The sequence below is a fragment of the Euprymna scolopes genome, chromosome 23, assembly GCF_053919585.1.
Source record: "Euprymna scolopes isolate OS-2025 chromosome 23, ASM5391958v1, whole genome shotgun sequence".
Lineage (NCBI taxonomy): Eukaryota > Metazoa > Mollusca > Cephalopoda > Sepiida > Sepiolidae > Euprymna > Euprymna scolopes.
This window is the reverse complement of record NC_136504.1, coordinates 78,461,017-78,471,841: the sequence shown is the minus strand read 5'-3', so window position 1 is coordinate 78,471,841 and position 10,825 is coordinate 78,461,017. Positions and strand designations below refer to the sequence as shown.

The window sequence follows — 10,825 nt, the reverse complement described above, 5'->3', positions numbered from 1 at the left end:
AAAAATGTGTTAATGCATTAAACATTTAATCTACTGCACTTGAGAAAATATCAATCGATAATAATAAGTATTTCAGTTTGTCAAATTTATGATAATCAAACAGTAGTTAAAATTTCTTGTAGAAAATTTCAATTAAGTTAAATTATGGGATGATCTGTTAATTATGAGTAAAGAAACAATTTCATACACATATATGCTTATCAGCAGAAAAAAAGAATTACATTTAGATTTTTATCTTGGGAAAAAAATCATTTGAAGCAATATCTATCGAAATTAAGGCAGGATAAATTGTTTGATATCAAACAGAAAAATGACAAACTGTTTAAAAAAAGAATGAACAAATTATTATCAATTAATGTTAAACATTTTTCTACAACATGCAGTTAATTAACAACACGAATAATTTTCAAATTATAACAATAGAAAAATAGTAAAAATTCACTTAAATGTACTTGTATATCCATATAAGAAATAATTTTTTTAAGTTTATAATCGTTTTCAGGTTATTTAAATAATAGATTTATACACTATAAAATTCTGAATATTCACATTTTTTTTTTGTGTGTGTACATACATACAAACAGGAGGAAAATAAGGTGGGGTAGGGGAGAAAATTCCTAATTTAGGTGATTAATAGAGAAACCAAAATATTGAAATAAGAAAAGATCCCTCAGTTTTGACAGAACTATCAATCAAAAATGTTTAGAAGTAATCCCATTTTATAAATATATTTTAAAGCCCTCCAAAAAATTAGGATTCATTTTATATATAAAATATGATTTTATTTTCGTTTCATGAATTCAATACTCTTTCTTCAGCTGCTGTACATTCATTCTGATATTTTCTTTCTTGATCACACAAACCCTCTAAGGGCGAAGGGAGGCAACGTGATCAATAAAATCCTATGCTATTGTTTTATTATTTTTTTTAATAAAGATAATTTATCAACTTCTTTGAAGCATGAATAATAAATTGAAAAACCCAACTATGCACAAATTCATAAAGGTCTTATTTTAATCAACCTTTAAATGATTCTGGCGTCTTCTGTTCGAATAACCCCCCCCCCCATTTATTTTTTAAAATATTCCATTAAAAATTATTCTTCATTTTTCCCCATGAAAAAGAGAGATCCATTTGTAAAGATGTGTTAAGATCCATTCAGAGTCATGACCAAAAAAAAAAAAAATTGGCACCAAAAAAGACATGAATTTCCAACAAATCAAAGATAAAAATAGATGGCGGCCTGATGAGATGCTGTTCAATAGCAACTTAGATATACCATCTTTGGAGTTATGGAATGACAGTCACTTTCAAAAAGGTTTTGTAGATGTGCAATGATACTTTGTTCCAGAGTAGTTTTCTTCTACCAAACATCTTGAATTCCTATTTGTGGCTTTGGAGCTGCAATTGAAGTTGCCTGTTTTCTTGAGAGAGGCGAGCGATCTCCTTGCCAAGAGTATCAAGGCTGTCCTGAATGCAAGAATAAAAAAAAAGTTGTATTTTATAATACTAATATATAATAATGTTTGAAGGCTTAAACAGTTTTTTCAAAACTTTGAATAAAAGTAGTGTATATATTTATATATATAGAGATATATATAAAAGATTATGACATGAAGAATGTTTGGGAGTTAAAATCAATTTAGTATTACAGGGATATATTTATTTGAAGTAGTTGAGTTGTTTTGGTTACTGTAATCAAGTAATACAATCGAGTAAGTCACCTTAATAAATGTGTGTTCGTAATTGTATTTATGGCTTACATGACCCAATCATATTCTTGTGCAGAGGAACCCTGATGTATTCATATTCATTACATCACATAGTAATAAGGACAGAAAGACGTTTTAAGACTTTTTTGTTTTGAGTGATACAAAATTTTTTTTAAAAAACATGACAGCATCCCTTAAGACTTCATTTTCTTGTAGCATATTTATACATTCTGAATGTTTTCTTTCGGATTACATGTGTCATACTAAATAGATTTTAAGTTGAAATGGTTTCTCATTAAATATTATTTCAAAAATAACATGAAACTATTTTTATCGCCTACAATTTTTTATTATATTTACTCCTTCAAATTCATTTACTCAAACATTTTTGTGAAATATGTATTAAATATTTCATATTTTAATGCTTTGATAGTTCAAGATGTTATCAAATTAAATGGGTTGGCATTAATTCTAATGAATCAGTGAATTTAGTTAAGAATTTCTTACAATGAAAAGTAAAAAAAAAAAAAAAGGTAAAAAAAGGCAAAAAACCTAAATAGTCAACAAAAAACTGTCAAGAAAACTTATCTGCTTTATACTTTTGTGTTCTAAGATATTTTAAAGCACTTTTATTTACATGTTTTAACGATACCTTGTAAACCTGTCGTATTCAAAAATGGCATCAGAAGTTACTCAAATGTGCGATAGGAGGAGATGGGAGAGAGATATGATTGAACAAGATGATATACTCGGAGAGAAGTATATTTGAAATAGTTAAAAGTTCAGTCAGTGAACTTGTAAACTCCAATCAGCCATCTGCAAGTGGCATACAGATGTCTGGAGTCTAAATAGATTCAACATTTCAAAATCTGTAATAACTTTTTTTAAATGGTGAAGAATGTAAAAGTGAAGATAGTTTATGAAAAAAAAAAAAAATGTTATTGGAAAATATTAAAGCATGTATATATATATATATATATATATATATATATATATATATATATATATATATATGCTGTACAATCAACACTAAACTATTAATGAAAAAAACCGACACCATAAATAAGAAAACTAATAGCTGCTCAGTGACCAAATGCAGTGCAGCTGATATGCAAAATATATTATCCACTGTCTTCAGTGGTGATAACCATCCACATTGTGTGCAGTGTTCAGTGAACGTGGGATGGCAGCTTTCCAAAAATAAGCAAAGTCAGCACAGGAACACATAATGTAAAAAGATAATTGAAATAGATGACTCATCCGTGTTGTGGTACAATAATAAAAAGCCCTTTTGGGGGGAGCTTTTGAGTTCCCCACATTTGGGGGCCTTATACCCAACTTGCCATGTACTCAAATGGAGACAAGTATATTTTAACGTGCTATTAAAAACATTTAACTGAAGCTGACGATTTATTGACAAAAGCTAAGGTAGCCAGGGCGAGATGCATGTTGACGACACAAGCTTCTGAAAAAAGGTTAAAATTGAAAAAAATCTTTTGGAATTTAATAAAATATATGCATTCAGTTTTCTATCTCTCCATTTTTCTTTCAATGAGAAAAGAATTGCAATTCAGTTGAAGCTGGACACAATGCAAGGATGGTTGCAAAAAGTTGTAATCTTGACTTTGTTGAGGTTATAAATTGGTAAAATAAAGAACATTCGATTTTTATAAAAAAGATGCTTATCATATAAAATGCGTTCAATTCCAGCAAAATAGTCTCTGCCATTAATGATATGGAGAAAACCCTGCCAGTAAATGACGCTGAGAAAAACGGTCGAGAAGATCCATTAAGCAAAGGTAGCCAACACCATATCAACCCTTTAATCTAAAAATGATGTGCTTATTGTTTTATGTTTATTCGCCGTTGCCATGCCCAGGATGTAATAATCCTTCCAGAAACGTCTCCACAACACAGACATACCTAGATACTCTCCCCAGAAATGATCTGCTCATAGTGTCACTGACTATGCAGATGAGTCATTTTGCCAAAAAAATCACTGATGACATTCCTATAGTTTAAATGGGAAAAATTTGCTTATTCACTAGTTTTTGTCTTCTGTGTATAACACAATCACCTCTCTTGTAACATCCTGTTTATGCTTCTGGGGATCCTGTTTTTATCTGCTGGAAAGGATCTGATCGGAAGGCTTTGATTTACAAAAGTTGTCATTTGTGTCACTAACACTGAAACTGGTTGGCAGCTAATAATAATCATGTGTAGCATCTACACTCATACGTTGTACAAAGAAACAAAACAAATGAGATGAATTGCAAAATAGCTAAACAAGATCATTATGATTCAGACAGTTTTCTCAAGTCTTCTTACCTTCAGGGTAATGTTCTTTAATAACGTATCCTCCAACACAGACTGAAGTTTACCATTAATTTCCAATGAAAGGTCAAGGGTCATTGACTGATCAGCTGAGTGGGAATTGTAGAGGGAAGCCATGATGCCACCCTTCCTGGACAGAACGGCCTAATAAGAAAAGCAGAAAATTGGAAATTTATATTTGTCTTAATATATAAACATTAACAGTTCATAATTTTAATTTTGTTATTTTTTATTATAAAAGCTTTATTTTAGAACAAATAAAAGTAAAATGTTAATTAAATGGCAACTTAAAAGTAAGGTGGATGACATTGCTGCCAAAAGTAGTATAAATGTTCTCATTCTGGGAATAAGATATGAGATCAATAACAATCAGAATTGTGGAGGGTAAGGAGAATTCAGAAGTGAGCATGAATTTGTTGAATTGAATGAAGAAAAACTGGAATCACAATTTGAGATGCTTATTACTATTAGCTACGAAAAAGTCTGCAGGTGCAGTGGGTATGATTGAAAAAGAGAGTGAATTTAGTTTTAATGAAAAGTCAATAATAGATTGTTTTTCTTAATTATTTGATATAAAAATGATTTGAAATTAAACAAAGTTTAAATATCATTTTGTACTTGCATCATCATTTAAAGGGTCTCTTCATTTTCTAGACTAGACCTTAATTGTGCTTTGCGAATAACAATATCTTTAACCCACTTATTTGTGTGTGGCTTTCTTTTTATTGGAGGAGGGGGCATATCTAATCAGCAGAAAACATTGTCAACAATTGGCAAGAGGTTCAGACTTTCAAGTAAATTAACCCTGTTTTCTCTTGATATGCTTTTTTATGAAATAATTGTATTGCTTTTTACTTATAGTAGAACTGATTTTTAAATTTGATTAAAAAGCAGAAAGATGTTTTTGACGAAATTGTAATTGAATAATGCAGTGCTAAGAATCAAAATTATTAGTTGCAGTAATATTGTAAATAAGTGCAAAATATTCTTTGTTTTAAATTTTGAGTTTTTAAAAAATTTTAATTGAAAAGTTTATTATTTAGATATTTTTAAAAATATAAAGAAAATTGTATTGCACAAATAAAAATTTATTTCTGTTGTCACTCTTATTTAGAGGATTGTACCATAATTTTAAAATTTACTAAATTATTTTTGTGATAAAAGCATATCAAAAGAGTACTTTTATTTTTTTATTTTTTTCCCATCACACTCTCAAATATAAATAAAAATATAATTTTTTTTCAATAAAAGCAGAAAACCTTGATATTTACAAGGCAGTTTGTCCTGTTCTGAAAAATAAATGCTACATATTATTTTTCAACTTTTGAGTTGTCTTTTTTAAATATCTGCCATTTTGGGTATTCAAACTTCCATCAACTGATGCATAGTGCTTAAGATGATTTTAATTAAAACTTAATCATGAAATTTTTGAATAGGTTGTCAACTGTAAATACCATTATTAACAATTTAAAAAATATGAAAGAAATACTTCCATAAATTATTAATATACATCCACTTTTGTGTGTTTCTATTTGCTTGATATAAAGTCGATTTTTAATGTAGATCGTATTCAGCTGGGGCACTCTGAATGGGACAAAAATTGCTAGAATGTCTCTTCTGGTTGAAAATAGAAGGACTATTACACTTTAATCCTAGCACAAAGTCAAGTTGTGTCTTTGGATAAAATATTCTGTAGAGGAAATAACGAGTAATTTCCTAATTCACACGTATCAGACATGTTATTATCATTTTGTCCTTAGGTCAAAATCTTTGTCAGACTTTCATCTAATAAGTATCAAAAATCAAAAAAATCCGATCCTAAAATCAGTTTTTTTTTCTTATAAATAAAAAAGAAGAATTTTTACAAGGGAATTTTTATAAGTGACACCAGCAAGGGAGATAATAAAATCTTAGCAAAGTATTTCTTAAAAAAAAAAACAAAAAAAAAACAGAATTATTGACATCTAGAGATATAGCTCAGTGGTAGAGCATCTGACTACAGATCGAATGATCCTCTGTTCAAGCACAGGTGTACCTCACCATTTTATTTTAATATTTTCTTGTTAATGAATTCAATTTATGATAAATATGTACCATTTAAAATCGCCACAAATCATTTTTCTCTTTTGCATATTTTAATACTAAACATTAATCAAAAGTGACTTTTCTAGAGCATTTATTGTCAAGCCTAAATATCAGCTGACATGATATTGTAAACAAACATAGACAGAATTTGATGAACAACATTGTCCTTATGATTTTTTAATTTTTTTTTTTGCAAATTAGTCCACCAGGCAAATTATTCCTCGTAATAAATAATGTTCAATAGAGGATTGATTCTATAATAATACATAATCTGTATAAATTAAAATATCATGTTTAAGTGTATTGTACGACCAGGTGTCCAACTAGTATGTGTGTATATATATATATATATATATATAACTAGTATGTGTGTATGTATATATATATATATATATATATATATATATATATATATATATATATATATAGGAAATTTATTACTGTGAGTCCAGAATGAGTTTACAAATTGTTTCAGCTAGAGGAAAATCCTCAAAGAGGAAAAATCCAACTAGCATCGTCAGAATTCATAGATAGACTTATTACTTTTATAACTTATTATAAAATCAAATAAGAATGGAAAAATCGTAGATGAAGGGGAGTTAGAAAAGAAGGGGGCAGTGGTAGGGAGAGGACGTTGGAATTTAAAGTAGTAGGAGTGTATACAATAAGAGAGGGGTTTATAATTAAATATTAATTATGTGTAAATTCTTATATACGTTTTTTTTTTTAAATTGTAAATGTAAATTCTTATATACGTTTTTTTTTATATCGTATATAAGAATTTACACATAATTAATATTTAATTATAAACCCCTCTATTATTGTATACACTCCTACTACTTTAAATTCCAACGTCCTCTCCCTACCACTCCCCCCTTCTTTTCTAACTCCCCTTCATTTACGATTTTTCCATTCTTATTTGATTTTATAACTTAGTCCATCTATGAATTCTGACGATGCTAGTTGGATTTTTCCTCTTTGAGGATTTTCCTCTAGCTGAAACAATTTGTAAACTCATTCTAGACTCACAGTAATAAATTTCCTATATACTGCTCTGACTACACATTCAGCACTCTAGTCCGGTTTTTTCACCACTGGTAAATAAATTATATATATATATATATATATATATATATATATATATATATATATATATATATAGAGAGAGAGAGAGAGAGAGAGAGAGAGAGAGAGAGAGCTGAAGTTACCATTTATATTTGAAAATCAAATCAAAGGTTGCAAATGCTTTTAATTTTTAAATATTTATTTTCCATAATGTTTTGGGTGTGTTACCTTCCTCAGAACTGAAAAATAAATATTAAAAAATTTTGAAGGTTTGTGATCTTTCATTTTCAAATATCTTTTGTATCAAAAAATGCTACTATAATGAAGTGAGCTGATATACCTATTTCAAGAATAATAGTTAATAAATGCAGTTAATCTAAAACATTGTAGTATTGATTCATGGCAGTTATGGTCGCAAAATCATAATATGTATATACTTATGTTAATACAGTTTTTGTTAATTATACCAATGTATTTGTTTTGATTATTACTGGCCTGCAAGGCTACAACAGCTTTGAAATGAAAAAAAAAAAAAAACATTATCTTTATTGCAGAGATTTATCTAAGTTTTTCATCCAGATATTAACACCCTTGAAAATATTGAGAACATTCATTTGAATTTTAGAATTATTTTTTCTTGGAAACTTTATCTGACTTAGCCCCACCCCCTTCACATCAAACAATTTTCAAGAAAATAAGTGAAGCATGCATGGTCCCCCATGAGTGCACAGTGAATGAGGCATAAAAAAATGACTAAGTTCAGCATCCCCCCCCCATTTAGCCTCAAAAGTCCCAAGCAGACGTCAAATCCTGGTGAAAATGAACAAATGATGCAGTTTTAGGCCTTAATATATAAATTTGAGTTCTGTCCCATGCAAAAACATTTAGCCCCAAGAGTCCCCAAAGTCTTAACATTTGAGTTCAGCACCATGCAAAACTGCTAAATAGACATACAGAAAATTTGGAACAAATATGGTAAAATAATCCCAAAATGGAGTGTTTTTATTAGTCCTAAAAGAGCCACTGGGGCACACCCAAGAGTTATCGCAAAGTATAGACAAACAAAATTAGGTAAAAATCAGTTAGTTACAACTTTTCAGAAAGTTTTATAAAAATCCAAGGCATCAAATTTTTTTTAATAAACACAAAAGTGTCAATTTTAGCCATTTTAACCCGAAAGGCACCTCTAAGGGGGCAACCGGAGTATTCCCGGAAAATTTGTTCTGTTACTTTTTTTACTCATATCATTTTAATGTTTGTGCAAAATTTAAAAAAATTCCAAGGCGTAGTTACTGAGAAAAGTGTGGACAGACGAACAGAAAAAGGTGAATTTACAGGTCCACCCTCCTTTTGTCGGGGATGGGGGGACCAAAAAGGGGTCTGTTGTTCATTTTACATGTGTTCCGATGCCACACCGAAATAAGATCCTTAGAAAATAGAATGTGCATTGCGTAAAGCAGGGGATAAAGTTATAAAAATGAACTTGGAAGAAAAATAAATATATAAAGACCTGGTCAGATATAGGTTAGTTTGGAAGTCAATTTTTTCAAGCTGTTCAACACATGTCAGCATGTAAAATGGACGTTAATATACTGATGATGATGATGATGATGATGATTGACTAACAACCATCAGTTTTGAATCAATGCTAATCACCACAGCTTTTGTATCCAGAGGATTCTTGTGTTAAAGATTGTTGGATACTACGGCTAGTATAAATATTAGTACAAATATTTGTTTAGGTGGATCTGCCTTAACGATTAAACAAAGTTTAAACTAGACAAGAGTTCACAATAACCAGATCAACACAAGTCCAAGATATGCGAGAATAGGAAGTAATGATTGGTCGAAAAAGACAACAGATGGAGTGGTTGGTGCAATCTTAACATTCTGATAAGTTTTTTTTTCTCCTCTCAGCTTTTCATCATCATGACTTTGTGCATCTGGACATTGCAACTGACTGAATAGATCATTCTTCAAGATTTGTTCAATTAATGGAGTAATTGACGCAATAAGCATGAGATGGCTTTGGATTATAACTAAGAAATTGTCATCAGTTGGGCAGGATAGTAACATACACATACAAAACCAACAATAAGAAAACGCATTATTTTCAATTAACTTGAATTAATTGAACAATTGAAGTTAAATGGATTTTATGAGTAAATCATTGCATAAACGGGTCATATAAGATGAAGTACTGTTGCCACATCTGGAGAGGTGCCGCTCGAATCACTCTTTCCTGCCTTGACATAGTACAGAACTGATTTTGAAATCTAGTGGGGGATGTCCTCTTCTCTTTCCTACAGTCACTTTATTACAAAAGAGATGTTACTAGTCTTTCTCTGCTCAATATTTTCATGGAAAGTGCTTGACTGAATTACAATCAATAGATGCCTCCTGTAAAATATTCACAACAAAATCTTGTCTAGCTATAACCACTGTAACTAATTTCCTTTTCTCCTGCTGTATACCTAAAACTAAATGGAGCTTCCATGAAAGAAACTTCTTTCCTAGAATTACCTGAAACACAATACCCCAGAGTTGCTTCCTAGCTGACTATAACAGTCATTTTCAAGTTCAAGTGTAAATAAATTCTAGTTGAGCCATCCTCTTAAATAATCAAATTCTGCCTAGTTTCAATCATTATTAATTATCCTCATGGTGTTGTCTCACCTTACAAATTCATTAGCCCTAATCCTCGAATGACCTTTTGGCCTTGGTCAGTAGTGACTCCTTAGTAAAAAAAAATTAAAGAAAAAGAAAGAAAAGGCCAACAGAGGGATGACAACCCATTGGGCGATGTGTTATAATACTTGGTAGAAAAATATTTCTGACTACTGTCTTCATCCTGAATTTTTGTCACAGCTCTCTGCCCCCCTCCCTCCGCCCCCTGCAATGATTAGAAACAAAGATCACAGTAAATAAATGACTCGCTTTATTCTGTCAAATTTGTGTGGAATTAGTCTTTGTAAAGATAGAAGAAGCTTTAATTACAAGTTTAATTTTAGCTTAAAGGATGATCATGGTAAAAGTGTGTGCAAGAAAATGACCATCAGCAATTTCTGAACTGGAATATTTTTGCAATGATTATAGCGACTTGTTTGATGCACAAGGTTGAGAATGCAACACAACAAGCAAGATGGAGACGAATTTTAAAAATATGTAAACTGTTACACCAAATAATTATGTTGATAAAAAACAGAAATATTTTTTAATTAAAGATACCAATTTAAAATCTAATTAAACACAATCTGCAATGTTTTTTTAGCTGAATTTTATTTTGACACAACAGTGAGTTTTAATATCATTTCAAATCATTTTGTTCTGATGTTCAAATTTTTAAGCATTTGGACAATATCTAATATATCAAGAAAAGTTGGTCGTTTTTTTGTTTCTTTTTGATAACTTTTCTTCCTACAAAATCAATATTTGATTCTGGTTGGTCAGTTTTTCTTGTGAATCATTGCAATATGTTAAGAAAAACAGTATAATTCGATTTATTCCTCCCAGAAAATACTTTCACTGGGTTGGAATTATTTCCAAATGTCTGCCATCTTAAAAAATGGATGTAATTCTATATTCATTACTTCCCTTTCATTGAAACAAAAGATAATATTTTGAAAAAA

At 30.0% G+C, this 10,825-nt stretch overlaps 1 protein-coding gene across 4 annotated transcripts in view; it reads right to left on the bottom strand.

The window, feature by feature from the left end:
* Nucleotides 1-621: 621 nt before the first annotated feature.
* The window catches only part of LOC145246027 (coiled-coil domain-containing protein 186-like), a 202,114-nt gene continuing 191,910 nt past the window's right edge, over nucleotides 622-10,825 (bottom strand). For all 4 annotated transcript variants that reach the window (XM_080107851.1, XM_080107852.1, XM_080107853.1 and 1 more), the window contains 2 exons: nucleotides 4,041-4,190; nucleotides 622-1,470 (listed from right to left, as the gene is read on the bottom strand). In XM_080107851.1, coding sequence (XP_079963977.1) covers nucleotides 1,384-1,470; nucleotides 4,041-4,190 — 237 coding nt within the window. In that variant the 3' untranslated portion in view covers nucleotides 622-1,383. The remainder of the gene's footprint in view (nucleotides 1,471-4,040; nucleotides 4,191-10,825) is intronic.